Source organism: Microtus pennsylvanicus, chromosome 4 (genome assembly GCF_037038515.1).
Source record: "Microtus pennsylvanicus isolate mMicPen1 chromosome 4, mMicPen1.hap1, whole genome shotgun sequence".
In the NCBI taxonomy this organism is placed as follows: Eukaryota; Metazoa; Chordata; class Mammalia; order Rodentia; family Cricetidae; genus Microtus; species Microtus pennsylvanicus.
The window spans coordinates 57,012,685-57,032,275 of record NC_134582.1 but is presented as its reverse complement, the minus strand read 5'-3'; the positions used below and the strand labels follow the sequence as shown (position 1 = coordinate 57,032,275).

General features: G+C 40.9%; 1 protein-coding gene across 3 annotated transcripts in view; it reads right to left on the bottom strand.

Annotated features, from left to right (window-relative positions):
- Positions 1-3,137: 3,137 nt before the first annotated feature.
- Rprd1a (regulation of nuclear pre-mRNA domain containing 1A) overlaps positions 3,138-19,591 on the bottom strand; it is a 49,937-nt gene continuing 33,483 nt past the window's right edge. Inside the window, exons 7-8 of one of the 3 annotated variants that reach the window (XM_075969164.1) lie at positions 6,329-6,524; positions 3,138-6,040 (exon numbers count right to left, since the gene is read on the bottom strand). In XM_075969164.1, coding sequence (XP_075825279.1) covers positions 6,375-6,524 — 150 coding nt within the window. In that variant the 3' untranslated portion in view covers positions 3,138-6,040; positions 6,329-6,374. Of the gene's footprint in view, positions 6,525-19,591 lie in introns of all 3 variants that reach the window. The other 2 variants (XM_075969165.1, XM_075969162.1) reach the window with 2 other exon arrangements.

Sequence of the window (19,591 nt, the reverse complement as noted above, 5' to 3'; positions counted from 1 at the left end):
AGACATTATTATTTGGGGAAAGCCATATATTAATACATGACTTTTAAATTCCTCCTACAACTTGTACTTCTGTAAGTAAGGTAAAGTTTTATTTGGTGAACAAAGAAACAGATATTGCTTGGCAGAGTGAGTGACTACCATGGGCAAAGTACTGGGTTCCATTCTCAATAGCACACACACAGGAAGACAGAATTAACTGAATAGAGCAGTATTCCTAGATATATCTGGATTAGCCAATGGTTCTGAATCACAATTATTTGAATTAATTCAAAGTTCAAATTTTGTGTTTCTCCATGAAGCACAACTCAAATGTGCTAATTCTAAAGTTTGTTACATATCCCACTTTAGCAAGAGATTAGGAGCACTGATGGATGTTCAGGGGCTGGAGAGATGGCTCAACAATTAAGAGGTTTACTGGTCTTGCAGAGGACCTGAGTTGTGTTCGAAACACCAACTTCAAACAATTCACACAGCCTATAACTCCAGCTCTAGGGGTATCCAAAACCCTGACCTGCAGGTACATGTACATATCTGTACGCGCACACACACGAGATAAAAGAACAAAATGTTCTTTTAAAAAAATGTTTTTTTTTTAAATCTTAATTATCTAGGATTTATTTAAGAGGTGCATATATATATATATGGGCTGGAGAGATGGCTCAGAGGTTAAGAGCATTGCCTGCTCTTCCAAAGGTCCTGAGTTCAATTCCCAGCAACCACATGGTGGCTCACAACCATCTGTAATGGGGTCTGGTGCCCTCTTCTGGCCTGCAGGCATACACACAGATGGAATATTATAAACATAATAAATAAATAAATTTTTTTTTTTAAAAAGAGGTGCATATACCTAACCTTGGATATTGTGATTCTGTAAAACTGGGCCCAATAATTTGCACTAAGAACAAGTTCTTGGCCAAGGCTAATGGTTCTGATCTAATATGCCCCTAGCTTAGAAAAATAAAATTCTGAAAATTGTATTATTCCATTCCCACTAGCTTTTAGACATTTGAAGATACATGAGCAGCTGAGTAGTAATCTGTGTGCCTCAAAAACACTCCATCAAACATCACTTGAAATCATCTCTATCAGCAGTTCACTCTAACTGCCGTGCTGGTACACACCTATAATCCCGATAGATAGATAGATAGATAGATAGATAGATAGATAGATAGATAGATAGATAGATGATAGATAGATAGATGATAGATAGATAGATAGATAGATAGACAGATGATAAATTTTTAATATATTCATTCATTCATTCATATTTTGTTTTTTTCGAGATAGGGTTTTCTCTGTGTAACAGTCTTAGCTGTCCTGGAACTAGCTCTTGTAGACCAGGCTGGCCTCAAATTCACAGAGATCTGCCTACTTCTGCCTCCCAAGTGCTGGGATTAAAGGTATGTGCCACCTCCACCTGGCAAATAAATTTTTAAAGGTGATTTTCAGCTTTTCTAACCTGGGAGGGAGTAAGGGAACGCGGACAGTCTCATGGAATCTAAGATTTAAAGGTGGGGATTGATGGGAAATAAACAGAGCAAGCAGCAATTAATATTAAACAGAGAAGCCGGAAGAAGGAACAGTGAATAGACAAGGGAACAATGAAGGCAAGAGACAAGACAGCTCCACTGGAAACAGAATGAGCAGGTTAAGAAGTGCAATCAAGGGCAGTCCAAATCAATGTAAGCACTGAGCAGGCTGAGGCAGCGAGACCCCACCCCCAGGCCAGCTTAGGTGTCTGTGAGAAAGCCTAGCAAACTAACAAAACCAAACCAAAGGGAAAAAGAACAAGGCAAGGTAGAGCTGGTTCGGTGAACTGCAGGTTAGATATTATTATTATTATTATTATTAACAACAACAACAAAAAGAGAATAAAATGTGAAGGAGAACTGGGAAGGTGCAGAGTTGTCATGAAGACCCTTGGGGTCCCTCACATGCACACCGGGCCTGTCTCTTTGCAGCCTCTGGCATGGGATTCTGGGGCAGAACATGTGGCTTATAAAACCTACATTCTACTAGAGTAATGCAAACAGGAAGCACATGAATTCATATGAAGTGGCCAAGTGCCATGTAAGAATGGGGGGAAAGGCACTAGCCAGAGGACCGTATTTTCCAAATTTCCCAGAGTGCAAAAATCAGGATAGTTTGACCTTTTCTAGTAACTTCAACTAAGTTGTGTGTGAGCGGTGTGTGTGGTATGTCAGAGATCTAACCAGGGCCGTAGTCTTATTTACAAGCCTTCTACAATTGAACCACTTTCCCAGCCACAGCTGAGGCTTATCAAAAAAAACTCTTGCCCAAACAGATTTCTAGTATTTCCAATTTTACATTAAATCCAAAGCATGAAAACAAGTGGTTTAGCTACCACTACAGCACACACCTAGCATACAGGGGCCCTGATTGTGATCCCTAGCACCACAAAAATTAATTCAGGATGTCACAGGAAGCCTATACTCCAGGAAGCTTCAGGTATTGTCTGGTTGTCCACTTGAAAGCACTGTACTAGTGCTGGCATGTAACAGTGGCTCTTCTCTGCCTCCAAGGAGCCAACTATGTGATGAACTGTAAACTTGTACTTCATCATTACCCATAATTTGTGTGTGTGTATGCATGGTACATGTGCCCAAGCTGAGGCTAGAACAGGACATTGGGTTTCTTTCTCTGCTGCTCTCTGTACCTTCAGATAGGGTCTCTCACTAAACCTGAAGCTATTCTAGCTATCCTAGCTGGCCAGGGAGCTCCTGGAATCTGCCTGTCTCCACCCCCCCGGACTGGAACTTGTAACCATGCCCAGCTTTTTATTCAGGTGCTGGGAAACCAAACTTAGGTCCTCATGTTTACTTACTGCAAGGGCTCTTACCCACTGAGCTATTTCCCCAGCCCCTGCTTAAATATTTGAGATAAGAATTTGGCACTCAGCCATCTGCAACTTAACAAATGAGATAGTAATACTGATAGTCCTACAAGTCTGGACTACTGACCAAGTACAGAGACCCCTTTTTGTAGTTTCTGCTTCACTGACACTTCCAGGACTTTGCCAACTCCCTCCCTTTAGTCCCATGCCTTTCTGTCCTTTATGCAATCAACTGGATTCACCAAAAAAAGGAAAAGAAAAGAAATCACACGCACAAAAACTCTTCAAAAAGAACATAAAACTTTATTAATATCTTATACTGTCATCAGATACAGCTAAAGGGTTTGTAAAAGACAGGGAGAATCCTTTTCCCATGTGCTCCTGTCACCTCAGACTGACTGTAGATGGCAACAAAAGCTCTGTATGACCAAATCCATTAAGTGACACACGTTCCCTTTCTGTACAGGAGAGCCGAGTCCACACTGTTAGCAACTTTGTAGAGCACACCTGGGAAGCACGGCTCATCTTTAGGAGTAACTCCTAGCAGTTGGTAAAGTAGGGTTTTGTGTTACTTCACATCCTGTCCATCAGAATGGGAATTCAGGAAGGCCTCCTGCCTCCCAGTCACTGTCCTGTCCTCTCCAGACTTCTCAGACCAGTCCATGAACACACCATGACACTGCTCACGTGACAGTGACAGTGGACCAACCACATCCTTTGAACTCTGAAAATCATGATGGCTGGATCATCCTAGCTTTTGTTGATTCTAAGGGATTTCTTAAAGAGAAGCCCTGATTCAGAATGCTGTGGAGCACTATCACACACCTGCAGGGTGGCTTTCCTCAGGGAAGGCTGGCGCAGAGCACAGCTCCTTTCCAGGCTCCCAGCTCCCCCTGTGGTTCTTTTACTTACTGTAGTGTTGCAGGAGCAGAGAGGCACCAGGAATCTGTTCAAACTGCCACTGCAGACAGCTCTCTGCACTGTTTGTGGAGAAAAGAGGAGGGTGTCCATTCACAGCATAGGGCCTTGCTGCAAATGTGACTCACTTTGCCCTGAGGGCCAGGCCAGGTTGCTCTCACACCTCAGATGCATGGTAGAGAAAATGTGCATGATTTAGAGTTCGGTATTTTATACCCTCACCTAAACCTGTTTGTCTGTCTGTCTGGCTGCCTGCCTTCCTTTTTCTTTTAAGGCAGGGTCTCACCATGAAACTAATGGCACGAATCTCACTACATAGAACTCTGTAGAACAAACAGGCTGGCCTTAAACTCACAGAGATCCTACTTCTACCTTGCAAGTACTGAGATTAAAGGCGTGCACCACCACACCCAGCTTAGTCTATCTCCTAAGGCTTACCATGTTAACTACTGTTAAGGCTGGAAAACTTACTTCTAGAACATACTGTACAGTTTGTGTTCAGTTAGTGAGCTAACTAACAACTGTGGTTTATGGGACCCAGGTTTTAAGTACTAGCATTTATCACAGATCTCATCAAGCTCTTTAAAAAAATAATACATTTTATCATAAATATTTAGATCAGATACTGGCATCAAAAGAGTATCTAAGTCTGTCTTCATGGTGAAAATATTTCAGCAAACTTCTAAAAGATTTTGTATCTTCCCAAGAGTACACCGTTTATAAATTAGTTTTAAATGGAAAAAAGTATCTACTTTAGATGGATAAATCACCATGTCAGCAAATCATAAATAAGTTCAAGATACTGAAAATAAGTTAACACACAAAACTTCTGTTTCCAAAACATCAAGAACAACAAAAACTAACTTACTTGGCATACTTTCAAAACAGGCATAACCAGGGTGTGAATGTGCATCTGTCCACCCTCCTTTGCTGAATCTTTTCTTCCATCCCTACACCTAGGGAAAAGACAGCAGCACTGGCAGACACCCTACTGTCAGGGGAGAGGCTGGCTGCCACACACAAACCCCTTCCTGTGACAGACAAATTCTGCTCAGGATGTGCCATGAGCCACTCCTCAGCCACAGTACAGGTTAAGTACGTCTGTGGTGTGCACAGGGACCCTGCTATAGAATAAGGAAATGTGTCCTAACTCCCCAAAGCTGTCTAAAGCACTGGAAGCTAGGACAGGCAGGGGATGCATGATGCTATACACAGAACTGCTCGGAGAGAGGTCAGATTGTTAAAAGCACTGTTTCCCAACCTACTGACTATTGAAGATAAATTACCTGTCATCCTTCACATGTAATTCATTTCAACTATAATCTCTTAATACTGAGAAAGAAACAATGAAGCCATTCAGAGTAGCAAGATATAATTGGCCCGTGAAACTTAAAAGGTGTTCTATTAACTAACTAGTTTGACTCTGATTACAACGAGAAATGCAAAGCAATGAAGGAGAAAAATAGTTCCCTGTCATTACCAAATACAAACCTGCAGGTTCACAATGTAACTTAAAAGAAAGCTGGAGAGCATGCACCTCTCTAACACACCAGGACTGAGTAAAGGTACATTTGCTTTATATGTACATCTGTAAACATACAAGTATAAAATTCACCAGATCTACCCTGTAGTAGCATTGCTTAATTCCCAAATATATAGTTATTCAAAAACTTTAAGGAAATAAAATGTTTCAGGCTGCTTAACTGAGTATTATGGATACTGAGTTCTTGAGCTACTTAAGCTAAGTGCTATTTTACATTATATGGACGAGGGAATAAGCATGTCACTCTCTGAAGTTTCCTTTACTCCCCACGGCTGGTGTTTTGTTAAAGGGACCAATGACACATGATGACTGATCTGACAGAAGCAGTCAGCTGTACTCTTGGTAGGACATCAAAACTTACATCGTCCTCAAAGCACTGAATGCACTTAGCTCTACAGTGTAATCAAGGGAGTCTACTGAGCAGGCCTTTATCCTGGACTGGCCTTCGGGGTGGAGTTACTCTAGTGCTATGGAAAAACGCTCCATAGGCTGTAATCTGACCCTCCATGTGACACCCATGCCTAGGGTTAAGTTACTGACCTCTAGGAAATAAAAAATTCAAAGGCATGAGGACACAGAGAAGCAATATTTGGGTGGTAAGAAGGGTGAGGTGGAAACATTTAGTCTCTTCTATAATCAAGTCCTAACAATACCATAATACAGTCTCACATCAGCTCTTGATCAGTTCTTCTCTTAGGAATTAGGTAGTGTACAGTGATTAGATACTGAAAAAAAATAAAGAAAAACAATTGAAAATACATGAAGAAACAGAAACATGGAATTTCTCACAAGGCCTCAAAAACATCAAAAAACAAAACTTACAAAAGATCTTTTGAAAATAAGCACTATTAGGCTCATTAATACACAGAATCACTTGGTTTAACTAAGTCATGTTAACTCACTAATAAAAGAGTAAACAAACCAACATTTAAACCATTTTATAATTCCTTGTCATTTCTTGTACCATTCTCTGAAAACGTACAAAAATAACTCTGCAGGACTATTCACCTAACCTGTCTCCACGTCTGGCAAAGTCCTGGCTTTGGAAGAGACTGGTCATCAATCTTCACTGTAGATGTCCCCAGCAAAGGGCAGGTGCACATGACTGCCAGTGACATTGGGCAATCGAGATAAGTCTGGCAGGCTCTGGATCCGGGCTCTGAGTTCTTTGCGAACCAGGGAAACTCTGGCTAACTTGCGCTTATATTCCTGCAAAGACAAACCATTCTTGTTAGCTTTCATGATGAAAAAGCAATCTAGGGTTCTACTGATCTCTGCAGAGAGTGTATTATTCAGTTAATGCCAAATAAAAGAACATTCCACTGTTTTAGTCAAAAAGGCTACAGAGGCAATAGAGGGGTTGAATAAAAGTGTATTAAATCCATGCATGAAAACAACATAATGAAACAACACTACTTTGTATCAAAATATTATGTTTCCTTAAATTGAAACTTCAAATCCTTTTCTGTGACTGCTGGTAATAAACCATTGCAACATTATCAGTAAACTGGGACTCTGTCTCCAACACAAACCAGCTGCTTCATAATACATTATAGTTCTGTTGGTGATGGTAGACTTGAGATGGTTCCATGTAACCACAGCTGACCATGGTCCAGTGTGTAGTGGAGGATGACCCGCGTCTGAGCCTGCTGTCTCCACCTCCTGAGTGCGGGGATGACAGCATGCACCAGCACATCCAGGTTATGTGCTGCTGGAGAAGAACTCAGGCTCTGTGTACACTAGGCAAGCACTCTACCAGCGTCTTTTCTTATTATCTCCATTTATTACTGCTTTAAAATTACGGTCATGACTACACCCCCACTGTTACGAATAAGTGATACATTATTATACACTCTGAAATTCTGATAGCCGCACTTGAATGCAACTTGAAGTAATGGTATACATTTTCTTCTATGTATTTTAAAACATTTAACTTCAAATGGGTTATACAGCTCACCAAACTGGGCACCAAAAAAACAGGTTTAAAAAGGCTGGCAACCAGTACACCAAGGAATGAGAGACTAGAGGTCAATCAAGATAATCTGGTTTAGGGCTCGAGAGATGGCTCAGAGGTTAAGAGCACTGGCTGCTCTTCCAGAGGTCCTGAGTTCAATTCCCAGCAACCACATGGTGGCTCACAACCATCTGTATTGAGATCTTGCGCCCTCCTCTGGCAAGCGGGCATACAGCGAGGCAGAATGTTGTATACATATAAATAAATAAATCTTAAAAAAAAGATAATCTGGTTTAGCAGAAGAGATCACTATCTGTGGCAAATATGAAGGTTTGATATCCTCAGTTAAGTTCCCCAGGATAGCATGTGGAAATGCCACATTCTTTTAGCCAACAGAGGCTTGCAGTGAAAACAAAAGAGTAAGCATGCAGAACCCCTCTTCAGAGTATCTCAGTGCTGGCAGCACACCCCATTCTCCTTGGGATTTCTAAGAACCCACCTGACTTATAAAAGAAAGCTATTGGCCCCACTACACATCAGATCTCAGAATATCTGAAAAGGGGTCTAGATCATATGAATTTTGTAAAAAGCCTCCCAAATGATGCTAGCAGCCAAAATTGTGAGCCACTTGCCTACATTTCTGATGCCAAAAATATTATCAACCAGGGAGCAGTCTTGGTACTTCTAAGTCTACTCTGTAGAAGTAGAATTTACCTGGCAGGGCAGAGGGTTTGTCAGATTACTATGACCCACAGCACTTAGGAAATGGGGTAGGAGAGTGTCTAAGAGAACTGGGCACATTAGCTGCAAAGTACCAGATAGCCACGAACATCAGAGGTAACAACATCCTTGCCTTTCCAACCAATTATGATGCCAAGCTGCACTAACAGACATTTCAAGGGCCCTACAGTCCAAGGGCTAACTCTTTACTTGCCAAGGACACACAGTCTTAGAATTCCAAAGGTGCATATCACCATGGAAGCTGAGTGGTATACACAAAACAGTTAGAAGCAGGGGAATAGTTTTCTAACCATATACTTCTTTTTTTTTTTTTTTTTTTGGTTTTTGGAGACAGGGTTTCTCTGTGGCTTTGGAGCCTGTCCTGGAACTAGCTCTGTAGACCAGGCTGGTCTCGAACTCACAGAGATCCGCCTGCCTCTGCCTCCCGAGTGCTGGGATTAAAGGCGTGCGCCACCATCGCCCGGCTAACCATATACTTCTAAACGTCAATTTTGGAGGGGATTAACGGGTGTACCTCAGTGGTAGAGTGCTTGCCTAGCATGCAAAGCCCTGGGTTCACTCATCAGTAACTGGTAAAATATTGTATTTGAAAGAGGGAAAGGCACAATGAACTACCAGAACATCTTGTTTCTGAGATAATTTCACTGTGTAGCCTAGGCTCCAACCCCCAGTGTGACCTTAACCAAAGAAAAACAACTTGAATCCTTTTCTCTACAAATTCTACTCTTTTCTTATTTTACTGATTGGATAGTTGTTTTTTTTTTTTTTTAGGATTTATTTATTAAGTATACAGTGGTCTGTCTGCATGTATGCCTGCAGGCCATTAAGAGAGCACCAGATCTCATTTCAGGTGGTTGTGAGCCACCATGTGGTTGCTGGGAATTGAACTCAGGACCTTTGGAAGAGCAGGCAGTGCTCTTAACCACTGAGCCATCTCTCCAGCCTTAGATAGCTGCCATGGTGATATGCACCTTTGGTATTCTACACTCAAGTATAGTGGAATCTTTAGTCCCTGCACCCAGGAAAAGGTAGCAAGTGAACTCTGTGAATTCAAGACCAACCTAATGTACACAGTGAGTTCTATCTAGGCCAGCCAGAGTGACAAAGAACACAGTCCTAAATAAATAAATAAAAATTTAAAAGTGTAATACCTAACACTACACTAGCGCATATGCTTCAATAGGATGTGTGTGAAAACAAAGGTAAGAACTAAAGATGGACAGTAAAGCTGACATTTTTGTATTTGACATTCTGGGGGTTTTGTAACCCGTATATTTAAGTCTTTAATCAAAACTGAAAAGAATCCTCTACCTACTAGTATAATCAGCTTTTTTTGTCATGTACCATTAAATTACTCTACAACTTTAGTCCCACATTGTTCTCTGACCTCCACACATGCAACATGGCACACACACAAACATGTGCACACACAGAAGACATTTAGTTTTGAAAAGATATGGGCTTTCTCAGAACCCTCCTTCCTCATAACATTTTTTTCCCTAATTTTAAATCACTATCTGTCAAACTTTGGCTGTATCACATCCTTTATATCTTTATCAAAAACAGCATATACCACTAGTTACTTCATATATCTAAGCTAACTCCCTAAAAAAATCTCCACTAGAGAAAACCTAAGCAATCGTGTACTGGTCTGAGTTTCATCCCCACAGTAAGACTCCTCAGGCAGCCTACACCCCGAAGCTTGGTCTCCGATGTCCCGCCAGTCTGCTCACTCAAAGGCCCACATCTCTGCCTCACTTGCCAGTCTCATCCCACAACCTTTAAGTTTGCAGTCTTTTCAGTTCCCAGCGCCATACAAAGCTCACTACCACTGGTTCAATCCATGTCCTCCATCCTTAAAAATCGTAACCATAAGCCAGGTGTGGTACATACCTTTAATCCCAGCAAAGAGGCAGAGGCAGCAGGACCTCTGAGTTTGAGGCCGGCCTGGTCTATGCAGAGTTCCAGAACTGGCACAGCTACAGAGATCCCATCTCAAACAACGGGTTAAGGCTGGAAGATGGCTCTGTTGTTACAGGCTAGGCCCACGAGGTGGGGAAACTAACTCAATGTTATAGAGCTATTTCGGTGTCTGACCATCCTTCCACCTATGCACTAAGGTAAGCCTGTCATCTTTGACAGCAGGAGCCTTCATCTTGCCATGCTTTACCACTGAGTTAAAGTTCAGATTTAAAAGATCCTATTATGCTGAAGGCCTGGGCTCAAACCTGTCCCTTAGATGATGTGATCAGCCTTAACTAGATCTCTGCAGTCGATGCCTACTTTATACGGAATATCCCAGCCGACCTCATAAACTCTGTCTTGACCAATACAGCCACCAACACTGCCTACTCCAGCCTCAGTGGATTTACTATGTGCTCACTTTTCAAAGCTCATTTGTTCTAACTCTAAATAGTATTGGATTGTTTCCAAGCTCCACATCTGTACTGGAGAGGACAGTTTTCCCAAGTCAGCTTTTCTTATGGTAACAAGCAGAGCAATGAGTCATGAAGCCAGGAGACTTGAGATAAACCATTGCCACCCTAATCTTCTACCTGATCATCCAAGTCCCCATGTTCTCTTTAGAAAATAAGGGCATGTTTTACAGATCCATGACGCTTAAAGAACCTTGAACTTTCAGATCATAAAGTGCTGTGTGATTAACATTCTGCGGTAGCATCTGAATTAGCTCAAAACAGTTAGATTCACAGTAGTTCTGTCTCCCTAACGCTGGACATTTTAATAAAACTCCTCTTGCTGTGGTGATTCCCAACCATAAAAATATTTTCATTGCTACCTCATTACTACACTTTTGCTATTGTTATGAATTTTAATGTAAATATGCTTTCCAGTGGTCTTAGGTGAGCCCCAGGCTGAGAAGCACTGAGCTAGAGGAATAAACTTCCCAGGCTGGGTGTGGTCACACACTATAATCCCAGCACTTAGATGCCACAGGCAAAGCAGCCTAAAATTCAAAACTAGCCTGGTCTATACAATGAGTACCAGGGCAGCCTGGGCTACAGAGTTCTGGAGACCCTATTTTAAGAGGTGGAAAAAAATGTTATTTTAGGTCTCATAGTTCTGAAACTCTTACTGATTTAAAGCATTTCTTGCTCTTCTTTTCCCAGACAGGGTTTCTCTGTGTAGCCTTGGTTGTCCTGAGACTTGCTCCGTAGACCAGGCTGGCCTCAAACTCTGCTTGCCTCTGACTCCCGAGTACTAGGATTAAAGGCATGCATCAACACTGCCTGGCTGGCCTAAATATCTTTCAACTTGTACATGTAATCACCTTTTCTTAAAGATGCTCCTACTTCTGCCCTCCCTCTTCATACACAAATGTGACAAGAATAAACAAAAACCCACAAGAGAACGAGATGTGGTAGCACATATGTGTGGTTTCGGGATTGGGAAGAGTAAGGCAGAAATGAGGCTGGCCTGAACTAGTAATATCTGGTTTTCAGACGTAACTAAATAAAATACATTTTTCTTAGAAAAAAAAAACCCTAAAAACAAAAAGTGGAGAATTTCCACTGAATCCCCCAGATGCCAAGAAGGCTCAGCAGTGAGAAGGACCTGCCTATTAAAACCCCACCCACTTCTTGGGACACTTCTGCTGTGTTATACAGAGTACTACACCAAAGCAGGAACCCCAAAGCTGATTCCCGTGAGCTGGTTTTGTGACCTGTTGGAAGCAACTTAAGCAGATTTCAGAACACTATGAAAACAGGCTTACACAGTCCGTTCCTCCCTTTGCAACTGCTATCTTCACTGTTATTTAAGAATAACACAACGAGATCGGCAATAACCAACATAAGCATCTCTACTCTTTCAGAACAGTAACATCCTAGCACAATCGTCAAAGACTTTGTCCACAAAATTTCTTAAAGATGGAGAAAATGGAATATTATTTCCATAGAATTTCAGAAGGGTCAGATATATAAATATCCAGGCAGTTCATCTCTGTACTTTTCTGCGCATGTATCATTAAACTGATATCTGATCACTTAAATTCTGTTATGGACTCAACACTGAGCACACTCTAGCCCAAACCAAAAACACCAGTCATTATTCTAAACACTCCATTTGATCTCTAAGGTGGAGACTACATATTACAGATGATAAACTAAGTCACAACCAGTAAGAATCTTCACTCAAAACCAACAACTCGTAGTTTGGGGACTAACTAGCGTTTAGTACGGCTGTCTTGCCTGACTCTGACCGAGTAAAGTTTTCTCCAAGTACCCACATTAAAGTAGAAAATGAGGAAAGCTAAGAAAAAAAGAGAAAAGGAGGGGGGAGGGGAGGGGAGGAGACGAAAGGGGAGGATAGGACAGGAGAGAAGAGGGGAGGGGCTAGAGGAGATGAGAGGAAAGGAAAAGAGAAATAGAACTATGGTGAGAGAAAAAAAGGGAAGAAACAAACTACAATGGAGATTAATTATAATGTAACCTTATTTATGCCTACCCACTTTCAGAAATTAAAACTGGGATTGAAAATAAAATTTCCCTTAGAAGAGTCATCAAAAAAATGAATAAAAATGGATTGCTTATTTAAAAAAAAACTGACAACTGAAGAAAAGGAAACACAAATCTATACAGATTGGTTTAATCCTTATGTTTGCCCACTATGCCAATCTGTTTCTCGAGACCTGGAATTAATTTTATGGGTATTCTGAATATTTTCCAAGTGAAAAGTCCTAAATCACCTACAGGACTGCCCACTGAAAAGGGTTAGAAGTCCTGACTCCCAATTCAAGAGCCAAGGAGAAAACTGTGACTTGGACCAATAGGCCTGTCATTAAACACCTGTGGCTTTTTTATTTTCAGTAGCACAGTCACCACTGTCTCCTACATAGACATTAAGTTTTACAGGAAAAAAAAAAATAAAAAGGGTGGCCAGGAGTTGACAGGCAGCGAACAACACTGACGACTTCAAAAGCAAGAAATGACCTGCTTCTACACATAGTGATGACTAAATGGAGTTGACATCAATTGTTAACTTGAAATATTTCTGTGTCTCTTTTAGTCTCTCCCTTAGTGCATTTTACATAACATATACTATATTGTTGCTACTATAACATATTACCTTGGGATTTTCAAATGTCGTACAGTATGACATCTAAACAGGGTTGCCCCACAGAATCTTGTTTCACAGCTTTTAACAAAGATGCCAGATAGATGAGTCTGGGTTCATGTTTGGAATAAAAATTTTGTATAATGATCTATACTACATTTCTGCTGTATCCTCCACATGCTGATACAATGAGTTAAGCACCAAGAGGGAATTTCTGCATAAAGCTGCCCTCGGAGTCGGTCATACAGATCTCACTCACGTCAACACTGGATCCAATTTTTCCATGTCCTTGTTACTTCATCTCATACTCCATCACCTCTAACAGCAAACTCACTGCTTTCTTTGCGCAAGTGTCTTTTGAGAGAAAACCCCAGGTCAGTGGGTATTTCAACATTTTTTACCATAGCTTTCCTGAATCCTAGGCATCATTACTGGATTCCCTTCACACCTTTCTTGAACAACTCTGCAAAGTCCACTGCCTTTCTTTGTTGCATGTATTTCCTCCTCTGGTTTCTTTCCAGGTTTTCTTGCTGGTGCTGCAATATAAGCAGGATCTGTCTAGGTTTAAACTGCAATTTGTTCTCTTAGGCTTGCCGGACATTCTAGTTTCCCTAGATTAGGTTTCTACCAGTCAATCTGGAAATCGTTAAGTCATTGTGGCTTCACATTTCTTCTACTCTTCTCTTCTGGTATTCCAGGCAAAAAACAAGACTGTCTCCATTCTTTGATGTATTTATTATTTGGGTTTCATTTTGTGTCTTCCTGTTTATTTTCTACTCCGCATTTGTTTAAGAAATCCTCATTGGCCTCTCACAAGCTCACCAATTACCCATGGCTGTCATCGACTGAGTTAGTCATCTGTCGATAAAAATTGGGGAACTTTTATCTTGTTTTTATTTGGGCCACTTTTACCTTTCTTACATTATCTGCTCAATTTGGCATGGTGTCTGCTTTACCCATTAGAACCCTAAGCATATTAATCATTTGTTAAACTCCTGGCCCAATTATTTTTAAAAGTCCCATGTTAAGTCTGGTTCTGATACTTGCTTTGTCTCTTTTGGCTGCCTTTTAGTGATCAGTGTGTTTTGTTTTGTTTTTAACTGACGTTGAAACAATGTACCAGGCAATACTGAAGCAAACACGCTTACGTGTGAAGCACTATGTCAATCTCATGGGAATTAGACTACTTAAGGTTGAATTAGATGTCAGACCAAAGACCCAACACTAATAGTACTGCTCCTGGTTCTGCCCATGGAAGTAAACCAAACTTTTCCCTTTCCATAGCCTGCAAGCACCTGAAGACACACATGCCTCTCTCCTAGTGCTCTATTCTAAGGCACTGCACTTCCTCTGGTACCCGGGCCAGGACTCCTGGCTCTAGTTATACTGTGGACAGTTCATTCACGTTGCTTATGTAGTATCCCATATTTACTAGTTCAGCTCAATACTATCCTAGTTACATCACCTGGCTAACAGCTACATTTAACCAGTGCTTTTCCCTAATTGACACAGTAAATAGCAAATCTTAACCATGGGTCAAGTTAATCTTGGGTGAGTTTTCACAAGTAGCTCTAAGCAACTTAACTGTGAGAGTAAATGTGCATGCGCATACATATATTTCTCAAAACAATTGGCAACAAAATACTACCTATCTCGGGGGCTGGAGAGATGGCTCAGAGGTTGAGAGCACTGACTATTCTTCCAGAAGTTCTGAGTTCAATTCCTAGCAACCACATGATGGCTCACAACCATCTGTAATAAGATCTGGTGCCCTCTTCTGGCCTACAGGGACACATGCAAGTAGAATGCTGTATACATAATTAATAAATAAATCTCTAAAAAAAAGTACCTATCTCCTCTTCTTATTTGTTAATATGCTTCTGATGTTGCTTAGGTACAGTTTTCTAATCCAAAAAAATCTAAACACACTTGTTATTTTCTCAACAGTACACTAATTAGAAGTCTTTGGAATTAAAACACTGAATTCCTATCGCAACCAGCTTCTTAGTTCTGTATTGTGACATGGAAATTCTGATTATTTCTATAAACTCCCAAGCATATTACCTTATGTTGGAACAAGACTCACAGAAGCGTCATGAATGGAACAGACTTTGACCCACAGCAGTTAGGGGTTCCTCATCATGACCTAAAACATGAGATTTGGGGACTGTTCTACAAAGAGTGACTATAGGCCAGTCAAATTCTACCTATGAAATCACATTACTCTCAACATCATTATGCTCGCCTTAAATGTCTAATCATTAAGAGGTTCACAATTTATCTCAGCCAGTCCTGGAATACCTCCCCATGAGTTACTGGTCAGAGAAATCCTTCAAACACAAGCTACTGTCATCAGTCTTGATTGCCTAATAGAACCAAATTGTAAAACCCTATTACTGAAAACACAACACACTTTGCTTGCAGAACATAAGAAAACTGCACTGTTAATTGCTGTTGTTATTGTTTTGTTCCCTTGCCTCATCCTAGTTCTATTACTGAACTTCAAAATTACCTACCCATGTCCAACTTCCACACAAAACCCACTTTACAACAGTAAATCAAACTGCTTCTTGTTCCTGACAAATCTACATTCTACATTCCACATTTCATTGTATACAGCAGGTCCTATGTAGTGATTCAAGCGGTGACACTCTGAAAACCAGCAGACACGAGTGGTAAACGTTGGTCCTTTCACAGGGATATTTAGCTGACACTGCATGCCACACCACAGGACAATAAAGATGTTATACAGCTGAACTGGATGAGATTCCCAGTGATACAAATGCAAGGAGATTTCATGGATTCAAATAGAATCAAGAAATGATTTCTAAATGTCTTGTCTGACAGACTCAAGGATTGGCATGCCCATCAAAATCCCAAAAACATTTAATCTACTAAAAACAAAATCTTTCCAAACATGACCTTCCTGTTAAATTTTACTCTTCTTTTGCTCCAAGGGGAAACATTTAAACTATACTCTCTGTATTTTGTAATTAACTTCTTATGAGCATACAAATTTTATACCTTGAATACTGAAGGACTTATATGCCAAAATATAAAGAAATTTGTAATTAACCACCCCCCATCCAGACCCGTGTACCATAAATGTTGGTAACTACATTTTTAGAAGCAGTCACCTATAGCTCAGGTTGGCCTCCAACTCACTATGTAGCTAAGCACAATCTGGAGCTTCTGATCCTCCTGCCCCCACCTCCCTAGTGCTGTGGTGTTGGGGATCAAACTCAAGTCTTCATGCATGCTAGGTAAACACTTCACCAACTAAGCTATACCCCCAGACTAATCATTCACCCACCCACCCATCCACCCATGAAGGGGTGCATTACCAGTGCCCAAGTATAGAGGTAACTTGAAGGAGCCAGCTCTTGCTTCCTCCACATGGGTTCTGGGGACCAAACTCAGGTAGAGCTTGGGAGCAAGTGCCTTCACCTCTTGAGTTATCTCACCAGTCTCTCAATACTTTGTTTTATACACATTTTTAGTATGTTTTTTCTTTAATGTATTGTACATACACTTGAGGAGATTAAAACAACTTGTAGAGGTCACTTCTCTCTTCCATCATGTGGGTCCCAGGAATTGAACTCAGGTCATCAGGCTTGGCAGCAAGCACCTTATCAACTAAGCTATCTTGACAGCTTTTTAAACATTTTTATAACTATATTCTGTTCACAGGTAAAGATCACCATAACACATTAAATTCAAACTACAAAGTGACTCACTTTGTTGCACCCTGACCTAAGGTTATAGCCATTATGACTTTGATGCTTTTGCTTTATATTCTTTCTTGCTTTGTCTAGATTCCCTCAGTTCTCCTTTGATTTAGAGAGAGTTACTCTACTGTGACTCTTCCTCGCTCTCCCCCCCCCCCCCCGGCACACCTATCTTACCCACTCGTACAGTGCTGAGATAGCAGTAGACCAATCCCAGCACCTCTTGCATGCTAGGCAAGTACTCTAACACTGAGCTAAAAACAACCCAGGACCCAGTTAATTGTTGCCAGAGGAGAAATATTCTTCAGTGTGAAAAGTCATAAGAGAGTAAGAGGGATAAGTAAGATCAAAATAATTGTATACATGTGAAATAAAACTCTAATAAACCTAGAAAAATTGTCAGTGCCTAGAAGAAAAAAATTGCCATAAATTTATGTCATAAAAGGATGATTTATTGGAATTTGTTTGAATATTCTCTAAAGAATAGAAATAAAGGATCATTATATATTCTGTAATTTACTTTGCTTACTTAAATTATCCTTAGATTTTTTCTTCTCAAAGGACATAACTTGTCTATCAACCATATACTTTAAAAGGTTGAATTTAGCTGGGTAGTGGTGGTACATGCCTTTACTCCTAGCACTTGGGAGCAAAGGCAGATGCATTTCTTTGAGTTAGATGCCAGCCTGGTCTACAGAGCTAGTTCCAAGACAGCCAGGGCTATACAAAGAAACCCTGTCTTGAAAAACAAACAAACAAAACCACTGAATTGCCTGATTCTTCAAGCCATGGGTTAGGAAAGTAAAAGTGGTACTAATGAGACAGAGGCAGGGGACCTCTGTAAATTCAAGGCCAGTCTGGTCTACATAGTGAGCTCCAGGAAAATCAACAAGGAGAGGGGTAGACAGAGAAGGCTCGAGAAGCACTGGTAGCAATCAAAAGTCTAAGGAATTAACCAACTAAGCAAGAAGCACACATTCACATCTGTAGAAAAGACATAGGAGCTAATTAAACAGTATTTTACATTCATGCTGAACAAGTCTGACACTGCCGTGGTCTCTGCTAAGCTCTGAAGGCATGAATATTTTAGAGTCATTGCAGACATTCATAATCCTTGTTAACTTATTTCAAGTCATTTTTAAAAGGAATCCTACGTTTCCTACAGCTCCCCAAGCGAAGTTAGAAAACCCACAGACCGTAACAACAGCAGGCATACTAAACAATAGTCAACACACAGTGGGAAAAATCCACTTCTAGTCAGGTCTAGGTAAACCCAGAAATCCAGTCTTGAAATGGATCTCCTGTCTTCTGGTTCCCTCTCCATTCATCCTACATAACAGTTTGCAAACTAGTTAAGCACCTGTGATAGTAAATCCCTTTCTTCAACAAAGACTTAAACAATCTGACAAAACCAACTCTAGTCAATATTAATCTGGGCGCGCCTGTAATTCCAGCACTTGGAAGACTAAGACAGGAAACTCTTACGTTTAGGCCAGCCTGTACTACAGCGGGAGATCTCATCTCAGTGAACAACAAGATGATGACACAGCCACCACCACTAACACTAGACAATAAAGATTCCATTCTAGAACAAAACAAACACAAGTCAGCAACAGTGACAGAATAGAGAGGAAAACCATTCTAGAAATGGTTAAACCAGGAGAAAGGATGAGCAAGATGAAGTAGCAACAACTCAGAATACTTAATGCACGGTAAGAGTACAATGAAAAGTTCTAAGTAATGAAGGAGAAAAGCTAAAATTCAACTAAGGTCTCCCTGCAAAAAAGAACAAGTCTTCAAAACCGTCAAATCCTGGTTTGTGACAATAAAACTCCAGCCTCTAATGCAGAGGCAAAAAAGGTTGCTCAACAAAGCTACTCTCTACTGAAAAGAATTTTTTTTTTGTTTTGTTTTTCGAGACAGGATTTCTCTGTGGCTTTGGAGCCTGTCCTGGAACTAGCTCTTGTAGACCAGGCTGGTCTCGAACTCACAGAGATCCGCCTGTCTCTGCCTCCCAAGTGCTGGGATTAAAGGCATGCGCCACCACCGCCCTGCTACTGAAAAGAATTTTGACAAGAGTTGACAGGAATAACTTCTCTTTCTTTTGTCTCCTCCTCCTTCTCCCCAATCCCTTTTCTTACGTAGACCAGGCTGGCCTCGAACTCAGAGACCTAGCCAGTCAACAAAACCCAAAGAATGAGATTATTTTTGACAGATGCTATAGCAAGGACAGACCAAGAAGCTGTAATGCAAATTAGATAAACATTTCAATATTCTAGTAGTCAAGATCACAGACCATGGTACTGGTAGCTAAGTAAAAGGAAAGCATGAAAAACTTGTTTCCTGGTGAAGAGCATAAATTTTGTAAAATAAAGAGTTCCACAAGCAGGACATATGACAACAGAATGAACGTCAACACTACTGAAAAGGTTGTAACGATGGGAGGCCTCGCAAGCATGAAGACTGGATCTGGTTCCCAGAGCCCATGAAACGTAAGACGAGTGTGTTGAGGCACACCTGTGATCCCAGCACTGAGGAATTAGAGACAGGGAGACCTCGGATGCTCATTAGTCAACCAGCCTAGCCTACTTGGCAAGTACAAAGCTAGTAAGAGACGCTGTCTCAAGAACAACAGGTCCAGTGCTTGGGAAACAATAGCTGATTTTGTCCTGTGACCTGTGCACACATAAAAACCAAGTATCTTCTGCTGCCCTAACTTTTTTTTCCTCAGAAGAATTCATTACTATCACAAACAAGCAAAGATTTAACCTGAAATAGAT